Below are 24,016 nucleotides of genomic sequence, written 5' to 3'. Positions count from 1 at the left end.
GGTTTACACAGGAAATGGTCAAATACCTTCCATCCACCTCTTATCATCCCCTTATGTGACAATTATTTTCTGTTATCACATTTAAGTTATCATTTTTTCAATGCCTTGTGAAGGTACCCGCACTTTCATGAATATAAGGAAAGCTTGATTTCATGCGAAAACCAAAGCTTTGCGTGCCTTATATTCAGTGGACTTGGTACCAATTAGGAGGTAATATGATAAAAAAATGCGTGGTAAAATTGAGCTTAGCAGACCTGCACACGTAGTGCTGCAGCAGCTGCATCATGCTTCGTGCTGCCAAGTGCAGGTGAATAATTCGTCCCCCCCCCCCCCCCCCACACTTTTCCGCCTTCCCTTGTAACTGCACATTTTTACTGCTTACTTTCTCAGTGGCCCGTGCTGCCTTTTATCTACTTCATAGCCAGCTTCACTCCCCCCCCCCCCCCCCCCACTTTTGTCTCACAGCCCCAAGGCCTTCGTAAGGCTGGCTTCTCCTCCCACCTTGAAAGGAGCATGGTGGTCAAGCCAGCTCACAGAGCACAGTTTTATTATCTTCGGCATTCATTTGCTTCCGAATGTTGGCCTTGTGATTCTAGACAGCGCGCAGGACGTGATATCATCATTCTGCGGGAAGTATGTCGCCACAGCGTGACGCTCTTCACTATACCCGGTTTTTATTAGACGTCTTTACCATAAATGAAATAAAGAAATTAGTCATTAATGAAAGGCAAAATTGGACTGCTGTTTCACTTTATAATATCAGAGTTTACCATAGTGGAGTTTTACTATAATGTAATACTCATTCTACTCGGTTCTCAATAATTAACATCTGTAATTCTCACTCACCCACTTCCAAACAAGTGTATTTTCTACAACAAATTCAATGATCCACAATTAGCAAGGAACAAGAAAACTAACTCCATTTAAAAACCATTTTCTGTATTGCAATGTGCCCACTATTACACTTGTTGATCGTCATCCCAGCACTTGTATTGGTCAGGCTTTACATTATATATGTATACAGACATGCATGGCGTTATTAAGCTCATCCAAACTGCACAAGCCACGAAGCCCAAGTGTCAAAAATAATATATTTTTAGAGGCAAAAATGTATAATTCATGCTCCCATTTCTAATGACTGCACCGAATGGCATGCTCGTTAACTGGTGCTGTACCTAGCGTAGCATTTCCCTTGTCATAAACATATAACCTCACTTTCTCTAACCAAAACAAGTCCTAGTATGGCATGTCTTTAATTGCACGCACGGACACCCCCCATGCACACACACAGAAACACTTTTTTTGCAAGAAATAATATCATGCGAGTAACAAATAATTTATTTGCTACTTTCGATCAGAAAAAAACACTACTGGAGAGTCTGTATAGCTCCACTTAGACTGAACTGATGGATTAATTAATAGAGAAATGATAATCACTCAGTAATTTTAGCATAAAAGGGACTGGTGTAAGAAGTGCCGTGGAACATTTTCAACAATTACTCAATGCATGGCACTCTTATTTAGTTATTTTAATGTTGGAAACAATTATGAGTGTTTGCAGCATCAGGGTATACAAAAGACAAATGTGCATAGTCCCACATGCCACAATGATTGGCTGCTAACAAAACTGGTTTGTTTTATATGGTGCAACGTGCCAAAGCGGTATCGAATGTGGAAGATGCCATACTGGAAGGCGCCAGAAAAACGTTTTGAATACCTAGGGGTTCTTCACTGTGCACTGACATCACACAGTACAGCGCCTTGCATTTTGCCTCTATCGAAACGTGGCCAAAGCACCTAGGATCAAACCGGCCTTCACAGTGGGACTGCTGGCAAAACTATGCAAACGAAAAAACACAATACCAGCTACAAGGAAGATATACTAATAAACTGCAGTTGATAGTCAGCGCAGGTGTTGTCTTCTTCCTTGTCCTTTGTCTCCGCGCTGTTATTCCTTAAAAATATGTACCAACTAGCCCAACTTTCCGTGTTATTGAAGGAAGATATACTGTGAGTATAATCTTGGTGCATTCCTTCAGGAGTGCTGCTTTACTTCGACACTAATATATGCATGTTTGTACCAGCTGTTTGAGTCTAGTAAGAAAACTCTGAGCACGTTGCATTGCAAGGCGGCGAGCCCTGCAATTGGGGCTGGCGGGAACTCGCGCAGGCGCATATGCTCAAGGGGCGGAGTCCCCGTCGTGTTGCCTGCTACAGCGGTGCTAACTAGAGTTAAAGGATGCTACTCCCAGGGGCACAGCACAGTTTTCATACTTTCTGTGGGAAAAGAGCCGATATGCTTTATCTAAGTGCGACACCAACCTCCCAGATTCACTGGCAATAATGGGGTTGTACAAATTTCCCTTCGCAGCATGCTTTATTTGTTCACTGCCTGCACTATCACAATATACACTGATTAGAAAGAGACACCAAAATGTTGTCACAATGTGCGCGGTCTTCATTTGACCACAAAAGTAAAAAAAAAAACATTAGCGAAAAACTGGTCTTATATGGGTGTGCGAGTCTAACACAGTGAAAGAAATGGACACAAATAAAAGAAAGGAAGGTGGAGAAAATGGGTTGACAACATTATTGAAAATGCTTGAGCCTCATTGAATGCATTGCTAGAGCGCAATCCCCGTACGGGTTGTCCCGAGGATAGGCTCTGATCCACCACTGTCACCAAATGGGACGCACTGTGAATAAACATTCCACGGACCAAGTCACATTATATTTCACTGCCCTCCAGATTGAGCGCAGTCATCGCTGCCTATGGAGGCATGATACGTGAAGTTCCAAGCGTGACGTGCGCGTTTTCCCATCAGCGGGCATGGCCTGTCCAGGGGTAATATGTACTATGTTTCCGAGGCGTAGCCCTTTCAGCCCAATTTTATTCATCTTGCTTTCTTTTATTCGTATCCATTTCCTTCATTGTATTTGACTCGTACAGCCTTATGAGATAATTTCTCTGCCCAGTGATTTTTTTTTTCTTTCCCTTTTGTGATCAAATAAAGACCATGCACACTGCAGCGAATGTCTTGGTGTCTCTTTCTAGCTGTGGTGTATTAAAAAAAAAAATTTGAATGAAGGGAATATTAAACCAAGTGTGAAGGGAGGTTTGTACAACCCCATTATTGTCAATGAAGGCATAGAGGTTCACGTCAAAAAACTTTTGTTAGAATATATTGGCTCAGTTCCTGCAGAAAAGGTGAAAACCAGGACCTGCCCCTGTAAGCAGCACCCTTTCCGACCTCCGACCGCCGCTGTAGCAGGCGATGCAACTGACTCTGCCCCTTGAGCACCTGTGACTGCACGAGATTCTAGCGCTCACCGCTTCGCAATGCAACACCCCCAGACTTACCCATAAAGTGTGAAACAGCCTGTACAATCTTTTACACATGCATCATAACAAGCTGTGCGGGCTGCTGCTTCTCTGACGTTCCATTCAACACTGTGGCAGTGCCATGGGGGGATGCACTGAAGAGTGTCTGACAACACAGTTAGGTGATGTAATACTGATATGTAGTCACACGGTGGCATATGGTAAGTGCCCAAGTCTCACCACAAGATGTAGCTTCACCTCAGTCTACACATTTCCAATACAGGATTAAGTCTATAACTCCTCATTTATATTCAAACACCATGTCCAATTTCTATCAAAATTAGGCATGAGCTTTTTGCTTCCACCATAAAGTTAACACCTTTTGCCGAGTTGCCTACACCTCCACATTTAAAAAAGCTATCAATTATCCCCTCAGCTCATTGACAATGACTGTATTCAACACTGATGTGAAACCTTTCATTGTATAGCCATTTTCATAATCGTGGCATATAATGGTATTATGCATGAACGAGTAACAGTGGCTTCCAAAACAAAGGCATCAACAAACTTTAAATATTAAGAACTAAATACAATTTTTGCACCCAAGTGGGAATGCCACAATGTGTGTGTGCAGCCGTAAGTGTAAAACACCCCAAAAGATGAAAAAAAAACAAAAAAAAAAACACAGAGGCACTAAAAGCCATGAAATATCCATAACAATAAATTTTGCAGTTTCCTTTTTGCATGCATGCATGCATCAATCATGTTCACAGGATGCTAACAGCATTTAATGATATCCAAAAAGCCACCATGACATGACACCAGCTCAGAAAAAGATGGCATTGCAGAACTGAAGTTTTCGAATACTTAGAATCAGCTGCCTTGCTTGTTTGGCACATGCACAACATGCTGTAGACGAGAATACTCTTGCACACAATTTAGAATTCACCCAGGTCCACAGTAGTAGCATTTAACTAGCGCATAGCCACTAGTAAAAAGCATGGTACAAATAGTTTCTCCAAACTGCAAGATAGGTAAATGATACAAAACAACAAGGTCACACACACACACACACATAACATTATAAACTGGGCTCACACTAGACACAAGAGAAATGTAACAGAGGAGGAAGTTGTTAAGCACACACCAAAGACAAACTTGCGCATTTTCAAATTAACTTTACTGTCAAACATAGAGGGTGATATAAAAGCGCTTTAGCAGAGCAACATCAGGCTTCTGAATTGTATTTTGAGCTTTTTAAGCTACAGCTGAAATGCAGCTGCAACCAGTAATAGCCTTTGCAAAGCACTTCAAGCATGCTCCAAGCCAGAGCACCACTTGGCACTAAACCTTGTTCATAAGCAAATGGACAACAGGCCAATCCGACAGCCTGGCCTGTTGATCTTGTTTGTAAACAAGGTTACCAAGAGCCCCTACCTCCATGGCAAATCTATCCACGAAGGACCGAAACCCACCTTGTGCAGCAGTGACCATTATGGACTTTTTTTTTTTTTTTTTTTCTGCTCAGAGGTCCATCAGGTGGTTAGAGAACCATCCCCTATGCAGAGAACGATCACCCTAGATAAGCTGAGCCCCAAGCCAGCGGAAAGCTTGCAAGCATGCCTGGCGGTACTAGGTCAGTAATAGGGCTATAACCTGTCAGGTTGGCCTGATCCCCCGTCTGGTCTGCCTGCCAACTTCTCACTATGCAGAATTACCTATTCCATTATTTTTGCAAGTATTTCTACATTAACAAAACATCTTTGGTCATATTACCACATAAAACACCACTAATAGCTTGACCCCCTAATGGACTGGAGAAGCTAGGCTTATCACAACCCAGAAGTCATTTCGGGCTCCTGATGAGTGCAGTTCGTGGCATGCGTTGTGGCATTTTGTGTCCAGTTTGCAGTAAGTGGCTCATCCAACACAAATTTTTGTTTGGCTGACAGATGAGTATGGGTACTAAAAGAACATTTCGCCTCAAATTTCGTGGAAAAAAAAAAAATTGTCCCAAGGCATTGAGGCAATGCTCCTTACGTGCACCAGCACAGCAAAACTACCATGATGAATGCGCCATTTAAAGAATTTGCCACACTGAGCCTTAAATTTCAATGTTTTTCTTTTATGCAAGACTATACAGTTACCATGCCCAAATTAAGCAAGATTTCAGCCTAAATAGCATTCTGGCTTACACAATCAAGTGCTGAACATTGTGCAACTTATGTAGTAAGTCTTCCAAATTCACAATTATCTTGTTAGGACAGGTTCAGACCTCTTACAAAAGATTAATGAATAACGATTAAATAACTTATTTTTCTGGGCATTTCATGTAGTATAAGTTAGTGTTGTTTGAGAACACTGCATAATTTTGTGTACAATGTCATAAGTACATACAAAGCACTCTCTCGCTGCTTAATCTGGTTACTTTTGGAGTACGTAATTCATCCAATGACTCAACACTATGGCCATTTTTCCACCATCATTTACATGTGTACATATTAGGGCCATTTTGTTTTTTAACCAGCTTCACTAGTGTAGCAAAACACCACTGGAGGTATTTGAGTTTTGATGTACTGCTGTAGCTGGTTTAGGTTAAGAGAAATGGTCTTTTGTATGCTGCATTCCTGTCTAGACCAGAAAGAGAAGTGGCCGGCTAAAAAAAAAAAATAATAAAAATAACGCTAGCCCTGACATGCACTATTTTAACCTTCACTAATGCCAATCAATCGTCAAAAAATGATACAAAAAAAAAATACGAACTGTTAACCTGTGTTCGAAAGAGTTACTAAGTGTTGTCCACGGCATTCTACAAATTGGTATACACTAAATTGTTTCTAAAGGCACAGGCTCACAAAAAAAAAAAGAAGCTACAGGATACGAGTACATACAACCAAAACACACACAGTGACCTGAACACGAAACTCGGCGAATTTCTCCACAGACATCTACTAAATCACTATTAACATACCCTTACCGTCAGTCTGTATAGTCCATCATATTACTTGGGTGTTTGTAGTTCAGCCTGGCGGGGCTCAAGACAACTGTGCAGTGTTTTCCAGATCAGAAAAGAGCGCGGCTGCACAGCTCCTGGACAAACCCCGCGCCCCCGACAACGAGAAAGATCAGCCAACTTCACTGGGACACACTGAGCAGCTGTCGCCCATAATACCGGACAATTATTTCACCAGTTGCGAAAATGCTACACTAAAAGTTCACACACAATCACCAGATTGTGTGTGAACCTGTTTTTTGCTCAAGACTGTGAAGGCATGCAAGCAGCCAGAATACGAAAAACAAGATGCCAACACAAACAGAAATCACGCAAGCCGGCTTACTAGGCGATTTAAGATGCTGCCTGCAAGTTTGACAGCAGCGAAATGTGCCACATGCGCTCCTGACTGCCACGGTTAATAGGCAGATAGAACGGGCAAGGCCTGTTGAAAGTCAACACGGACAGCTCACATTTCTGGCTTTCAACGCTCAGCGATCGGCCGTAGTATAACATTACTAAGCCTAAATTCCAGCTTCCCATACTTAACACGTTATCATAAAACTAGACAAGGCACTCAGTGGGCACAATCAGGAGACCATTAATGTACTAACCATAATTACGCTACCGATACACGCTTTTGCTGACAAAGATACGCGAGCAACTACAAGTCTACATTGCACTGTTTACGAAGTACGCTGGCTAGCTACCTCCACGGGCCATTCTGAGTAGCAGCTGTCATTGCGATTTTGGGACACCTGGTGGTTGGTATGCAATTCGATAGGAATAAACCTTGTGTGAGAGTAAAATAAGATAATTTACTTTGAAGTATAATTTAATTTATTAACGAGAACAAATGAAAATGTGCTGCTTACTGAATAGCGTTCTCCCGTCCACAGCCGGCGTCAAATGGCTGGTACGATGCATAAAATATGTCAGCTCACGTTTGTGACGATGGAAACGAAGGTGGTATGCGGTATTTGAGACCAGCTGACTCACAGTATCTGGTAAGTTATAGTACGAATCTGGAAACTGCTGGCAGCTTTGGCCACCGGCACCTCCGGCTCATCACGAACAACGCACGCGAGCTCGCGCTTGCGCAACAACGCCTACGACCCGAGCAACACTGTTTCCGTATCAGCGCGCACTGACGGACAGTCAGATGGTCGGATGGTTTGTGCTACGTTGAAGGAAGTTGGATGCTTGGAGGTGGAGAAAGGAGCTCGTGACACATCCGATACTGCTCATTCGTCCAATGCGGTAATCGGTTGTTACGTGCTTGCATTTCTACAGGTCAGTGCTGATAGAACCCATTAATAGCTCGCTCAAAAGTTAGCAATCAATTGCAGGAATTTAAAGGCTTAACTAAGTGTCTTGTTAAATGTAACGACTGCACTTTCTAGCTGTTACGTTGTTCTGCTAAGCCAGTGGATGAATCGGCGCTCAGAAAAGAAAAAGGATAATAATGTCTAGGCTAGCTGCGGTTGCGTTTATGTATACATGAGATAACATTGTGTGCTTTGGTGTCGCTTGGCTTCTCAATCGGCAATATGGAAAACTCTCTGGTTGTGTAGTGTGAACATAAAAAAAAAAAAAAAAAAAAAAAAAATGTTTCTTATATTAGTGCTTCTGTGATATGGTAGAGTGTGCCCATGAGAGAAATGCTGATATTTATTACTTAGTGGCGCGTGAGTTTCTGTAAATCTAACATGCAACAAATAAAAAACTTGTGCTTTTTCGTAGCGTGAACTCTCTTGTAATTCCGAGGCATGGCATCCGGCGAGGAGATCTGCGTAAGTTACCGACCTTCATTTATTACATCTTTTGTCCACCGCTGTGGCTGGAGACGTTTAATAATGCATGCAAGCGCTCCTAACTAGCTGAGTCTCCAAAGCATCCTAGTTTCAAAATTGCACCGCGGCTATGGCGTCTGGACTCGGCGGTCTGTTCGCAAGCAGCTGATCATCCAAAGCAGACTAGCAAATATCTAGCTTTCTCAGAAATCGTGGCGTTCGCGGTTTGGTACGCTCGAGATCAGACTCCACAGCTGGCGCCCGCGCAAATTTCTTGTTTCGCAGTATCGTGAAAGGCAGGCATAGGTGTAACTATTCGCTTGAGGCAGTGATAACTGGAATGGCTGATTTAAAATAATTTGTCGAGCGCGCTGATGGACAGCAATCTCCGCCCTTGAAGTTGCATGCACTGTGTGTGACGGGAGGGGGACATACTGAAAGTTAGCTCAAGTAGCGCGTCACAGCGGCCTTTGTTCCACCCTTCATTTTGTTTAACTTTTACTCTTGCATCAGCTCGGAGAAGCAGTGCTATGCATGCGCCAGATGTCAGCAGTAGGCCGTGCATGTACGCGTATTTTGCGAGTCATTTACGTTTTGCGTAGCGTCTCTGCAGGCGCGCACAAAAGTAAACCGAGCACGTCTTATCTATATTTTTTTTTTTTTTGTGCGTTGTCTAACGGAAACTGGCAGCTGTGGTATGTGCAGGCTGTGACGCTAGTGGAATGTTTCGCAGGAAAATAATGTTTGACTGACGGGGAAGGCATGACTGCAATTAGAACGAAATCGCGTGCTCCGTTTACTTTTGTCTGCACCTGTATGTAGCCAGTTCAGTGAGAAACCTCAATGCGAATGAGATGACAGTTTGGTATCGTTGTATTAATCAGTATGCATGATTAAACTGTTGTTGCTTCTTTGCGTCAGTCGCACGGGAAAGGAAGTAAAGAGTTTCACTGCCAAGGTAGCTTTGACGTAAATGCAGGCAAACCGCCCGATCACTCATTGCTTACACATGGGAACGAACTAGAGCGCTGCCGCTGATGATGTGTAAGGCCTTCGAATATGCTAGGGAGCAACCAGTTTACCCAAGAAGACTATATATTTATTATGTCACTTCTGAATTTCAAAGTGACATGGATAATGCTCTTACGGAGAAAAACTAGAAGAATCATTAACTTAATTCTCATATTTTGTTTGCTTGCCTGAGTGCCCTCATGCCCCATCCTCACTATTAAGAAAAGTACAGGTGCCGAGAATGTTGGGAACTTGCTGCTAGTATGGCTAAATGTTTAGTTGCGAAACTATCAGAAAACGGCGAATTCGGGTGTTTATCGGGTATTTAATTATTTATTTATTTATTTATTTATTTATTTATTTATTTATTTATTTATTTATTTATTTATTTATTTATTTATTTATTTATTTATTTATTTATTCATGTATTAGTACCTCAAAGGCCCACGAGAGGCATTACATGAGGGGTGGGCTTACATCAAGTTATATTTTCAATTAATGATTTGAAGCGCGCATTGTCGAGATGAGTCGCAGCTTCGGCAGGCAAACAGTTCCAATATTTTGCTGTTAAAACAAAAAATGACTTGAGATGAGATGACGTAGATGCATGAGGAGGTTGGACGGCTTGTTGATGGTTGATCCGGGCTGAGTGGCGATGCGCAGGGGTGATAACGGCATTCCGCAGGGGTGAGTGATAAAATTTGTGGAAAAGACAGAGCCTGGTGGTTTTACGGCGGGATTCTAAGTTTGCAAGGTTAGCTTTGTCTTTTAGTGATGAAACACTTGTGTGATAAGAATAATCTGAAAAGGCAAATCTTACCGCTCTGTTTTGGACGAATTTGAGTGTTTTTGTAAGGTTAGATTGGTGTGGGTCCCAGATCGAACAAGCATATTCTAGTTTGGGGCGGACTAAAGTTAAATAAGCGGACAGTTTTACGTGAGTGGGAGCAAGTCGTAGTGTTCACCTAAGATAACCTAGAACACGGTTAGCTTCATTGGTGATGTTATTTATATGAGATGTCCAGGTAAGATCTTGAGTAAATGAAATGCCCAGGTATTTATATGTAGTTGCATGCAATATTTTGTCGCCGCATAAAGCATAGTTTACGGTGTGATATGATGCACGACGATGAAATGAGACTAGAGTGGTTTTGTTTACGTTTAGCTTCAATAACCAATTAGTGTACCATGTTTCAACAAGTTTCAAATCACACTGAAGTTTAAATGAGTCCATGCTGTTTGTTATTTTTCTGTAAATGACGCAGTCGTCGGCGAACAAACGAATGGTAGAAGACAGGTTATTAGGAAGATCAATTATGTATATTAAAAATAGTAAGGGTCCTAATACAGTACCTTGCGGTATGCCAGAAGTGACTGGGGACAAGGAAGATGTGCGGTTATTGGCCCATACGAACTGCTGGCGATTAGTCAAAAACTTTTGCAGCCATTCAAGAACTAGTGGGTTTAAGTTTAGTCGTGAAAGCTTATGGAGTAGTCTTCGGTGGGTAACTTTGTCAAAAGCCTTTTCAAAATCTAAAAACAGCGCATCCACTGGTGTGTTAGTGTCCAAGCTAGAGCTGATGTCGTTAGTGAATAATGCTAGTTGGGTAGAGCAGGATAGGTTTTTTTAAAAATCCGTGCTGACTGGGATGGAAGAAGTTGACAGACTGCAGGAATTTCATTATGTGTGAGTGAATTACATGCTCTATTAGCTTGGAGGGAACACTGGTTAAAGAAATAGGGCGATAGTTTTTAGGGGACGATGGTGAGCCTTTTTTATGCACTGGAATAATTTTTCCCACTTTCCAGTCATGAGGTATGGCATTCTGTTCAAGTGATTGCTGGAAAATGTGAGAAATAATGATGGCGACAGTATCTTTAGTATTGTGAAGTACTTTAGTGTTGATGTTATCGACTCCGGCTGATGATGACAGTTTCAGAGATTCGATTAGCAATTTTATTACGTTAGGCTCGAATTGTATGTCTGGCATAGGTGGGTAATCAAAATGTGGATAGTGAGGCATGCAATCATCGAGTTCATTAGTGAAGTTGGCAGAAAAGACATGGTTGAATGATTCGCTCACAAGCTTTTGTGATATGGGTGAACCTAGGTCGTCACACAGTGATAATGAGTTGAGTGGCTTAGGACTTATCGCTTTCCAAAACTATCCAGGGTTATTGTGACGCATTGACGGTAAAGTAGTTGCGTAAAACGTTTTTTTTTTTAGCGTTAGCGGCATGATAAGTAAAATTTTTTTCCGCATAATGGTACTGTAGCCATGCGCAGGAACTGTTGGTGCGTTTTGCATAACGGAAGAGCCTTTTCTTTTTATTCAGCAGTATTTTTAATGTTTGGTTGAACCATGGGGATGACGATCGCATGATGACTGTTTTTGTAGGAATGCATAGGTGGATAAGTTCCTCCATTTTGTGTTTGAACAATGACCAGTTCATTTCAATAGTGCGATGCGAGAAATTAGCAAGGAAAGAATGACTAAATTCCGTTAGTTTGCTGTTTATGGTGTCAAAGTCGCCTTTATCATAGAGCGTTCATGTTTTCGTTACTTTTTGAGCGTGCGGTGTCAGGGTATAATAAGTGCCGTGAATTACAGAGTGGTCGCTGAGGCCTGATACATGCGTGAGGGGTGAAACATTATCAGGATGCGAGGTAAGCAAGAGGTCAAGGACGTTAGACGAGTGGCTATTTTGTCTGGTAGGAATGGTGACGAGTTGCGATAAACCAAATGTGAGACACATGCTAAGGAAATCGCTCTCGACATACTTCTTAATTAATGTCATCCCGAGATTGTTCCACGTTATTGAAGGAAAGTTAAAGTCACCGAGTATGAGTAAGGATGTCTTTGGGTGTGATTCGGTTATGGAATGGAGCGTGTTGTGGAATTCCGTTACAAATGAAGCGTCCGCATCTGGGGGGGCGGTAACCACAGCCGATTATCATAGGTGGGTTAGTGGCTTTGGAATAAATGAATATTAGCTCCAAACTTGAGCTAATATTTATTGGGCAGCAGAGCAGGCTTTCATGAGTGGCAATCAAAACGCCGCTGCCTCGCCTGTCTGCACGATCATGTCGAAAAATGTGATAGTTGGGGAAAGTAGGGGATAGTTCGGCATTAGCGACTGAAGGATTCAACCATGTTTCAGTTAGGAAAACTATTTTACTATCTGTTGTGTAGATAAGGCTTTGTAAGGGATCCAATTTTGTTAAAATGCTACGGATATTAGCGTAGAGGAAAGCGACGGATTTAGTTTGAGACGTAGAGCTTCGTGTAGCGTCTAGCTATGGTGAATGTGGGATAGGGGTGTGATGTTGTGGTTGGAGTGGGACAACTGTCTGTGAAGGGCGATCGAAGATGTATGTGCAATTATCTACAGTGAGCCTGTTGTAGCGCAGCTTAGATTTTTTGGGTTGAGTTTTCGAAAGTTCGAGGAGGTGTTTGCGGGCCAAACGTGTTCTGGATGAGTAGTCTTCTGATATCGAGTATGGAGAACCTTTAAGTTTTTTGGCATTCGACCAAGGATTTGGCATTCGATAGTGGCAGCGCTCGCACTCATTAAATTGCAACCAAATCGCAAATTAAGATTGTCGTTAAATGCACATCCTCCTGGAAACGAAATCACTCGAAAACATATGAATAGCGTGATTAAGTGCTTTTCAGAAGTCGATGACAACGATGGCAGATAGCTTTTATTGGCCGCTTCTAGATTGCTCTACAATCCATAAGAACTGTAGTCACTTTTAAGGCGAAAACCTTTCAAGGCTGATGGAACGAAATCCCGTGTGCGAGAGTTATGCGCGAAATCTGTCATATTCCGCGAGATGTGTTCTCCTTGTCTACCGTTCCTGCTATCTGCAATCCCACACTTGAACACGCGCCAAGGAATGCCAGATACTGCGCTTTTTCTTTCCTGTAAATCATTTATAATTATATATAGCACTGCAACGAGCGTCAATAAGAGGCAAATGATATAGGAGAGGAAGGGTAGGCTTTCGTCATTCTCGTCTTAAGAGACATCTAAGAGACCCTCTAATTTTTTTTGAAGCGGAGTTTCCCCGATGGTATGATCAAAGAGCTCTGCATGGCGCATGCATGATCGTGATGGGACGCGGTCGACTTCCATATGATGGAGGCTTAATTCGCTTTCGGTGTCAAAATTGTGACATCACGGTTTTCCTTGTGTGTTCCTTACTCCATAATCAGCACGCCGACTGTAGGACGGCATCCTTCACCCTGTAATATGCCTTGCCTGCCATGTACCGTACGAGCTATTTAAATGTCACTAGTTTTCTTTCTGCTCGTCAAAGAATCACTGTCACAACACGATTAATTTCAACTGCGTGGGTTTCACTTGTGGAGGCCTGATACCAAAAGCGTCCCTGTGTCGTGCGACATGGGCGCATGTTCTAAATGTGACATTGCATGACTCCGTTATTTCACTCTCCTGCATCCCTTCCCTTCAGGGCGCGGTGTACGTCCTATACATAATAATTGCTACCACTGCACCTTTCCTCGGGTATTTTTTTAAGCGAAAGTATTAACTCTAGTCCAGGATCGCAGTTCGGCGGAGTCAATGTCGCATCACGCGTAGAAAGGAGAAAGGGGGAGAGTGCGTTTGAGGTGCTCACTTAGAGTGAGGCAGTTTTGGTTGTTTTGGGGGGTTTTTAAGGAAAGGCACTAGTTGTTGCATATCAGTGGACACCTGACCGCGGTGTAAAGGAAGGGGTGGTGGGTGGGAGTGAAGGGGGAGAGAAGGGCCGTAGTGGAGGGCTTGGGATTAATTTCGACCACTTGGGGACCTTTAACATGCACTGACATCGCACAGTACACTGACGATTGCGCTTTCAGTTTTTTGCAACAGCTCGCTGAGGTTCGCCTTCATGTTGACGGCGCGTTTGACGTGTCCACCATGCAGTGAGGTAGAGCCACGAAAACCAGCGCGGAGTGAAGGAAAACGCCTGTTGGCGCTGCTCCGGCGGCAGTGTTGCAGGCACCGAGAGAGGTGGGGGGGGGGGGGAGCAGAGGTACAGTGGCTCAGTTTGCCGCCGTACTCGACGCCCTGGCCTTGGCGGAGGGCACTGCATGTGCTGTGCGAGTGCTACCGCATGTCGCATCCGCACCTGCCGGGTCAACGCGGTCAGACCGAAGGTCGAGTGTGCACATTAGCACATCTTAATCAGCGGTCGCTTATTAATGCGAAAACATTAGTAGGATGTGTGTGTGTCCGCGTAAGTGTCGTCAAAATGTCGCCGGATGTTACGTCGGCACCCATCACCGAAAGTGAGTGTAAAGTTGGAATATCGGGTCATTATTGATTATTATAATTAATATAATAACAAAATAACGATGATAATTGATAAATAATGATTGTAGTAGGGAAAAATAAATGGATTGAAAAAGTATATAATACAAATAATAAACAGTAAAAAGTACAAATGAAAAAAGCAAACGCGCATTCTCCTAGTGCAGTTACTGTACACTTAGCCTTACTTATTTTTGCTTATTTTTCAAACATCATCCGTTGCAAAATCTAGCTCTCCCTGCGGATCTACCTAAATTCGAACGAGTGTACATGCGCAACTTATATATACTGTCGGAATTAGGCTGCTTTGCTAATTTTAATGGCAGAGTAGTAACATTTTTTTCAAATAAGTCGACCGTGTTTTTTACAGTTGTACTTTGTCATCCTATGGCGAAAAGCTGGAAGGTCAGAACTTTATTCATCAGTGTTGCTTCCTGGGCGTTAACGGGGTTAATCACTAGCTGGCTACGGAATACCCAATGCTAACTTACCGGCTTGCCGTTTGTACCGAAATCAGGGCTGGTATTCTAACTTTGGCCACTTTGGGCCAGTCAGGTGTTGCTATAAAGAGAAAGTTTTCTAAAGGGACGCAAATTAGAATATGAGGTCTGGTGTTCTGCAGTTTGTCGAGGCAGTTGTCGAAACTGCTTCGGCACGCGCCGTCGGTTTGCTCATTGACTTGTCGTGCATGAGCGGCTATGGCGCCTGCTGCTGAGCACCATTTGGCGTGGTCCATCTACGACCGGTCGCGGTTCGACCCCGGCATAACAGTTTGATAGAGGCGCAGGATGGGATTGAAATTATTCGGCGCCCTCCACTGCCCTATGAAATAAACTACGGTGTGGCGGGGGCGGATTAGGGGTGTCGGGGAGGCGGTCGTCCCCGCCCCAATGAAAAAGTTGACATAGGAAAGAATGTGCTGAAGCTCGTCTTTCTTTCGGGAAAAAGTTCATAAGTTCACAAAATTAGCAGCGCTTTAACCATGGTGGACTTTAGCTCGGTTTTACATTGTTTTTGAGTCGTGCAAAGTTTGATTTGGGATTCCACTCGTCAAGACTTCCGCGATATATGACGACGTTGTAGCGTGAACTTATATTTTCAGTCACAACAACTAATTAGCATTAATTAAAACCTGCTATTAGTATAGTGGTTGGTCAGCTAGACATGTGGTCATATACCAGCTTAGCATAGTACACCAGCATGTATGACTTGTTGTTAGACGGGCTAAGTCCTAGTTTCACCTCGAGGATCTAGCTTAAGGTCGTTGTGGCCAACGGAATCAGTTTTCGGCTTTTGCATTGAGTAGAGCTAAGTCTCTAATACAGAGCCGAAGAGCGAATATGCGCGATAATGAATCGGAGCATTATGTTGCCGCGAAGCCTTGGTCTGCTCGTTCATTCTCAATGCTATACCAGGCGCGGCAATGCCGAGATTTATCTCGAATGATCACAGCCACGCACATCTGCTTTGATATTGTTCCGGAGCGTTCTAACTGCCTTTGACGACCTTATTCGGATGTTTCCTTGCTTACTTTAAATTGAGCGCTGCTGAGAGCAGCGCGCTGTCTGCAGTCCGACGACCGCCGAGTCCGTTTTCTATTGCCACCACCGAGCTGTGCAGTTCTTTGGTGGTGCAAATCAACCCAATAAAGTTTCATTAAAAAGCTTTTCGGTGCGTATTCCTCACTACGGAATTGTTGTCGCCACGATGCGACATTTGGCGGAGGTGCTGGGTGACATATGTACTTGTCGCCCCGTCACCTACTGATAGCCGAAGCAGCCCGAGCATTCACGAGAAGGCATCCAGAAAGCCCCCACCGAAGCCGTTCCGCCCGACAGTGAACTGGGAAACAGCCGCCGCTTCCAAGGGCCCGATTGCCACCGGACCGCACTCGAGTACGAAAGACCGCCGCTGCGTCGACCATGACTGCGATACAAGCCTAGATTATTCCGCAACAGCCTCGGTTACCACCCACGTTCAACGGCTCAGCGGGCGAGGATCCCAAAGAATTGATCGAACATTTTGACCGTGTGGCCGCCTACAATTGGGACGACGCAATGAAACTGCGACATTGCACTGGAGGGATTTCTATAGTCTAGTATGAAAACCTGGAGTCCTGCCTGACCAGCTGGGATTCGTTCAAGCGAGAGGTACTGAAGACGTTTACAAGTCTCGTGCACAAGAATATTGCTGAGCTAGTGCCGCATTCACGCATTTAAGAGCCCAACGAGTCACTCATGATTTCGGAGGATAAGGAAGTGAGGCTGCTGATGCGAAGCATCAAGGAGCAAATGTTTGCCGGCCTCGTACGCATAAAAGACCCTCGATTCCCGAGCCCTTCAATAAAACCGACTTGCCCAAGTCTGAGCTGTCCACCCGAATTCTATCTCTGAGCAGCGAGAACCTGCAGGAGATCATTCCTGAAGTCTTCCGTGAAGAACCTCGCCGACTCCTGCAGCCTCAGGTGGCATTGCTCGCGGACGTCGACCGCGGAGAAGTCCAGAATGTGCTTGGCTCCCAGCCATCGAAGCCTCTAACCGAACATCAAGCGACGGCCTTTGGCGCCGCACTACACAGTCCTGCACACCTGCGATACCCTTCAAACCTTTGACGCGAACAAGCTGTTCATGTACGCCGCCCCTCGGCCCCCTGCCGCCCTTCCTTCGAACGACGCGCAAGGAGATGCGACGCCTGGAGGACTTCCAGCAACCACCCGCTGTGCTTCCATTGCGCAGTGAGGCCAGCCACATTCTTCGGCACTGCCCGTACAGACAAATCGGCCTGCGCGGTTTTGCAGTCGACGCCTCAACGACCGCAAAGAATCGGCGACTTTCTGAGCAGAGTACGTGTCCTCAGTTCGTCTGTACCGTTATCCATCGTCGCTGGGCCTCAGCTACGATGCCGATGTGTGGGAAAGGCCCCTGGACTATGCAGGCATGTTTGTACGGCTTGGTTAGAGCAGGGCTTTATAGCTGGCAGGCACTGCCAACGCGGTCTTTGCCTCTGAAATGTGGGAGGTTAATATCGAACACAGTCTTCCAGGACCCTCGGATCCCGACGCACTGCTAACTCCAAGATTGGTGATATACGAGTAACAAAGTGAATGTATGCGAAACGGGAGACATTAACGCCGTGGCCTCGTACCTTCATAGCGAAAACTCACGAGCATCACTTTGACGTGTGGGAGATGGCAGGTCACATGGATTGCAGGCATAGAGGTAGCATGCCTGCACCCGAGTGTCCAGCTGCCAACTCTCAGCTGTCAGATAGGAAGGTGGCATGGGAATCTAGCCTAGGAGTTTTTTTTTTTTTTTTTTTTTTTTTTTTTTTAGATCCCGAGTCAGACGTACAACCTGTAGCAGGGACGCTCGTAAGGCTCGATTAAGGCGGGGCTTTACATCTATGTCGGGTAATCCTTCACATAACGTGGCTGCTTATACGACTGTGAGGTCACACACATCAAGAGAGCTGTGGTGTAGCGACCAGCAAAATGCTTGTACGGAAATGCAAATGGGAAACGGGAGCCGCAGGCTAGAGCCATTAACGTAGTCGCATAATGCCCTTAAAGACTGAGCTCAATCAATGCGCAAATTATCCACAGTGAAATATGGTTGCACAAAAGAGTAATGCACCCACGTCACCCTCGCGCCGCTCGAGGCGAGGTCGTCGGCACACGGCGGCTCTTATGAAAGCGCTTCCTTTATAACAATCAATAATGATCGCTATTTGAATTATGGTTATAGTATTGAGTACAGGCTCAAACAATACATGTTTCTCATCTTTACCTTCATCATCATCATCATCAGCCTGGCTGTACCCACTGCAGGGCGAAGGCCTCTCCCATATTTCTCCAATTAACCCGGTTCTGTGCTAGCTGAATCCACTTGACCCCTGCGAACTTTTCATCCGCCCACCTAACTTTCTGTCGCCCCCTGCTACGCTTTCCTTCCCTTGGAATCCAGTTTGTTACCCTAAGCGACCATCGGTTATCCTCTGTTCACACTACATGACCTGCGCATGCCCATTTCTTCTTAATTTCCACTAGAATGTCAGTGACTTGAGTTATTTCTCTGATCCACTCTGCACGCTTCCTACCTCTTAGCGTTACACCTACCGTTTTGTGCTCCATGGCCCTCTGCGTTCAATTTGTTTACCTCAGCATATTGCAGAACTAAAATACTTAAAGAACTGCGCTCAATTTCGCATTACAGAGTATCGTAATCGTCGGCCAATTCTTTTTTTTTGTTCTACAATCAAACGGTACGTAAGACAATGTACGTGAGCACCACTTGCGCTACGTCACTAAAAACATTATAATTGAGTTTCTTTTTGGTGATATTTCAATTTCCTGATGACGGTTGCGAAATGTAAGAACTGGCACGCCTGGCGTAAGAAACAACTAGAATTTAACTGCTCATGCGTATATAGTTGGAGTGAGAACAAACGACATATCAGCGGCTATCGGCCTATACTGCATCCACTTCAGGGCCAAGGTCTCCAATATCCGTACAATCAACCCGGTCTTGTGCCCGGTACGTTCACCTCTTCCCCGCTGTAGTATTGCAGTGGATTTCATGCTTATTTTGAACTAAAAATTGAAGCATGAGGAAATAAATTGATTTGTAAATCATTTAGCGGTCCTGGACGAATAAGACGTGGTGATCTATTGCAGTGTCTTGTGCATCGCTAGAGCGAAGAAAACGTGCAGCGAAAATTAATAACTCATTATGTGTAAAAAGCTGGCTGAAAGCGCTGCCACCTTACTGTATAGTGGATAACAAGAATAAAATTGAAGCCTACCCACGAAACTCTGGTTGCTGTTGGAATGCATCTCCTCTTGCGATCTGTGACAGATTAGTGCGAGTTTTCAGTGCTATTTTGTTTTTCTTACAAAACCACTGGTGGACGTCCATGCGTCGTTTACCGCTCGTTTGAAGCCCACACTATGGATACCATATTTCGCCCACGGGCGCAAGGTCGAATCCTGGCCGCATTACATGGAAGCGAAAGTGAAAAGGACGCCCGTCCGCTACTGCGCTTCTGAAAGAAAACTCCAGGTGGTAGAAATATAACTCCGGAGCCCTCCACCGCGGCCCGCACGTTCCGCGTGCAGCTCCGGGACGTGTTTCTACCTTCACTGTTGTCCGAGTTTTCTGCACTGCAGGCGCAAAAGCAACCTAGCGTACAATGCTCGGGACGCTTGCGTGCTGAGAATGCGAAGACATTTTGTTGTGTTGTGGTCACGAGATTTTTTGTCTCGGAATGTTGAAATTTGAGAGGTCCGCTCGAAATTTTGGGAATCGGCCATGGTTGCTTTGAGAAAGGTTTGGTTGAACACAGAATTTGTTGGGTGTTGACCCGGGGCAACGCAAGGTTGCCATGGCTCTTCTGTTTACGACGTTGTGGGTCAACTCCACTTTTTGTGACCGCATTTTGGCCGACGCCTATTTCTCATGGCGGTGAGACATACCAGATGTTTTAAGGAAGCCCGCCACTGATTCTTAAAAAATGTCTTCGAAATATGAAGACAGCTTCTGAGGCACAATATGATATTCTCTACATAGAAAAGGATTGTAGAGCCGCAGCTCCGAAGATGTCGCGTTTTTGAAATTCTCAAAACTGCATGTGGTTATTAATAATTAGGTATTCTGTTTTTAATGCCCTTTTGGTCTTGTAATGCTCTTAATTGTCCTTTTGGTTCTTTTATCGCTCTTAATGCCCCTTTTGTGTTTTTCATGCCCCCTTTGGCTTTTATCGCTCTTAATGCCCCCTTTGGCTTTTATCGCTCTTAATGCCCCTTTTGGCTTTTTTTTTTTTTTTTCGATTTTAGTTTACGTATCTTCGGATCGTGCCATCTTTAACTGTTTTTACCTATAGGCCTCCCCCTTTTTCGCTTCTTTATTTTTCATAGCCCTACCGTTCTGCCTTGCTTTGACCTATATTGTTATCGTGCGCCTTTTAACTTTGCGTTCGGTGTTTTACGCCACGTGCAAACTCAGCAGTTGTTATCAATTCTTTCACGCCCACTTTTCGTAGATATATATTGTGTCACTCTCTAATAAAAAAAACCAGTTGAAGTCAGCGCTGTGTTGTCGTTCCCTTCCTGGGTCTGTGTTTTGAAGTGCGCTGGTTTGCTTTCCAAGATGATTTACCAACTAGCCCGTTCTTCCACCCTTGCAAGTTATTAATAATTGCCGGCTACAAACCTCTAATTGCAAGAAGGCGCCTAGCTGTCATATCAAATATTTGTTAACCAGCTTGCTAATTAACATTATTCACCTGTTTCCAGTGAATTTCCTTCTTGCTACTAGGTTTGTGAAGATTTGGACTGATTACAACTTGCGCCTTAAGTGAGCCCCATCCGAGGCGGTGATGATGGACGACGAATCTCTTGGTCAGGAACAGGCTCTGATGTTTGCCAACACTAAAGATAGTGCGCCCCAGATGCCGTGTTTACAGCTCAAAAGGTTACTTTTTTGAAATGACGGATTTTCTTGAAACACCCGTTATAATGATTGCGCATTAATAATATGCGAACAACACGAATTTAATTTCGTTGCTTTTCTGTCCGCTTATGCCTTCCGTTGTTTGTGGGCACCGAATATTGTGTGGGCATTGATGTCCACAGTCAGACGACCCGCTTTGCACTAATATTGTACAGCGGAGGCGCAAAGCTGAGCAGCTTCTGAGCGTTTTCAGTGCGATGACACTGGATATGCCTCTTTGGGAAAAAGACGGGGCGTCGCTCTTGATTGGTAATTGGCTGGAGGTCAGTGACGTCACCAGGCCCAGAGGGACAATTAATTACTATGCGCTTCGATGCATCTCCATTGCGCCCGTGCCGCCACTTCGCGACACCTCAGGGTAAACATCTGACCACTAGATACATGACCTGAATAGATGTCGGATCGTGTGCAGGCAGGTGTAGTAGGCTGCGCAAGTAAAACCGTGAAGAAATGACTCAAAATTCCCATGTAAACAGCTTCTGATGCTATCGCATTGCAAACGCGTAATGTAATATTCCTGGGCGCGAATTTCAGAGGCCGTATACAGGGGAATGGGGTAATGTATATGTCTGTATCAGCTAGTGATTTCCCTACACGTCCCCTTGTTTTTTTTTTTTTTTTTTTTTTTTTTTTTTTTTTTTTTTTTTTAGGGCACCTCCCATAGCGCATTGTTTTACACTGATGAATGCCAAGAATGGCTACTGCTTCTTCTCTACTCTAAACAACCTCTCATAGAAATTAGACACCCCCTTAATGGTTGAATGAAGAATGAGTAGTGAACCACTTTCTTTTCTGGAATGCATGCATGAATACCATTTGCATTTACGTATAACGGATTGTTTGTCGGGCTTTTTCTGGTTTTATTCGGTTTACAGCGTTTAACGTCCCAAAAGCGACTCAGGCTGTAAAGGACTCCGTAGTGGAGAGCTCTGGAAATTTTGATCACCTGGGGTTGTTTAACGCGCTCTGACATCGCACAGCACACGAGCGCCTTGCTTTTAGCCTCCATCGAAAAGCTGCCGCCCTGGCCGGGATTCGATCCCACGTCCTTGGGGTCAGCAGCTGAGCGCCCTAATCACTGAGCCACCGCAACGGGAAGCTCTGTCTGGGATCCCCTTTCCTATCTCTGACACATATAACCTGAATTCTAGCTCTCTTCTCGACATGGCGAACAGGAAATGGGATATTTGGTCGCTGCTATCGTGGTCTTCTTGCGAGGTAGTGTTGTGCGCTGTGGGTTCCAAACTAGATCGACCGAACGGGCAAGTTGTAACATTCTGCGAGACCTCGTCGGCTTGGTTTTTCCCTCAAGTAGCGCGCACCTTTTTACAGCCTAGTCCAGCCGTTCGATTGGTGCACGGCTTTCGGAGGCCGCTGGTTTTACGACCCTGCCTCTTGATGAGGTCTCCGCGGCTGTGTAGTGTGTTCTCGCCCACGTCACGTCTTTCATTCAGCCGCAGCCAGCGAATGGCTACACACAGCTACCGTGTTGACGGCTTCGGATGGATTTGAGAGAATTTACACGAAAGTTTATAGTGGGCAGTGAGGTGACAGTGTGCCGAAAACTGTGTTGGGAAATTTCGGCGTTTTTTTTTTTTTTTAACTTTTTTTGGACTAAGACGAACACCGAAGGAAACGTTTTTTTTGTTTTTTTTTCCCCTCTCAGTTTTTCAAGGTTTTTCCCGCGAACGTACGCCTAACTTGCGGCTGACACAACCGCTGCGTCGACAGCGGGCAGCCTGTGAAGTGAAAAAGTTTAGCGAGGCGGTTTCTTGGGCTGGTTGGTGGAGATTGCTCATTTGGCGGAACGTGAGGCGCAAAAGAAGACAAGGACGTGAGAGGGACACAGGACACAGCGCTGTTTCCCGTGTCTCTTTCCCGTCCTTGCCTTTTTTTTTTTTTTTTGTTGCTTTTGGCTATGCCGAAAAAAGTTTGTTTCTTCAGACTCTTTAGCTTTCTTTTTCGAAAAGCAGCCCTGTTTCTATCACCTGCTCCTTTGCAAGGGATACCTCGAGCACAATGCCCCCGTCTATTCCAAGATAACTTATCTGATTGACGGCATTGCCGCTCACTCAATACATATCAGATTCCCAAGCTACAGTACACTGAAGGTCAGGAGACGGAATGTGTGTTTTCAGTTGCAGGGCGCGGCAGAAGTGCTTGAAATGCCGTTATTGGTTTAGTAAAACATCAAGCAACACAGCACAACTTGCGGAAATCTGCATGCGAGGCCATACATTCTGCCAGCGGCTTCGTAGCGCATTTGAAGGAAACGCTCTCGAAGAATGTCAGCACTCTATCTTCTGCAGAGAGAGCTCAAACACTATCGTGAAAAGAAGGAAGAATGGCAAACAGAAAATTGAAGCAGGCGGATGACAGTTTTGCTGGTAGAAACAGCCACATGGAGAGTTCGGACATTCATGGCGGCATGCAGAGGCATGTCAAGAGCGCGACCTTGAGAAACCTTGGGGACCGGGCAGCCGCCGAAGGTAAAGGGAAATCAGTGAACTGCTCATTGATAGGCGGAGTGGGTTAGAAAAAGTAGTGCCGGTTTCTCGGGCGCCGGAAAAAGGCCTGCCTGGTGGAGAAAGGAGATCGCTGCTGAACAATACATTGAACATGGCCAGAAGTGATGGCGATTAGGAATGAATGATAGCTGAACAGCTTGGCGAGCCAAGACGGTATTAAAAAATGGTGGGAGTTTAAGCGTGGCTTTTACCTAGGTATGCGAGCCAACGTTCTGTTATGCAAGGTTGTACGCATTTTGAAGACTCGAAGCAAGGGGACTCTCAAACTTCGCCTTAAGAGTAGACGCGATAACGCCTTTGTATTTCGCCTCCATCAAAGCCCGACTGCAGTGGCCTCGTTTCGATGGAGGCGAAACACAAAGGCGTCATTGTGCGGTCGAAATTGTTCCATAGTCCTCCACTGCGGCACCTCTTTCTCCGTTCTTTCACGCCCACTTTATCCCTTGCCTTACAGGTGTTAACCGAGCAGTGCCTTTCCTTTCCTATAAACCAATTTTCATTCTTTAATTAAGTTTCTTTTTTCTTGTGTGTGTATGTGTGTGTGT

The 24,016-nt window shown here is 44.7% G+C and overlaps 1 protein-coding gene across 3 annotated transcripts in view; it reads left to right on the top strand.

Annotated features, from left to right (window-relative positions):
- The first annotated feature begins 7,237 nt into the window (after nucleotides 1-7,237).
- Nucleotides 7,238-24,016, top strand: part of Nt5b (5' nucleotidase B) — a 99,763-nt gene continuing 82,984 nt past the window's right edge. For 2 of the 3 annotated variants that reach the window (XM_084591285.1, XM_084591283.1), the window contains exons 1-2: nucleotides 7,368-7,607; nucleotides 8,058-8,107. In XM_084591285.1, coding sequence (XP_084447411.1) covers nucleotides 8,084-8,107 — 24 coding nt within the window. In that variant the 5' untranslated portion in view covers nucleotides 7,368-7,607; nucleotides 8,058-8,083. Of the gene's footprint in view, nucleotides 7,322-7,367; nucleotides 7,608-8,057; nucleotides 8,108-24,016 lie in introns of those variants that run through there. The other variant, XM_084591286.1, reaches the window with a different exon arrangement.

Source organism: Amblyomma maculatum, chromosome 1, assembly GCF_055883805.1.
Source record: "Amblyomma maculatum isolate TAMU_Amacu chromosome 1, ASM5588380v1, whole genome shotgun sequence".
In the NCBI taxonomy this organism is placed as follows: Eukaryota; Metazoa; Arthropoda; class Arachnida; order Ixodida; family Ixodidae; genus Amblyomma; species Amblyomma maculatum.
Note: the sequence above shows the minus strand (reverse complement) of the source record. Positions and strands in the feature narration are given on the sequence as shown.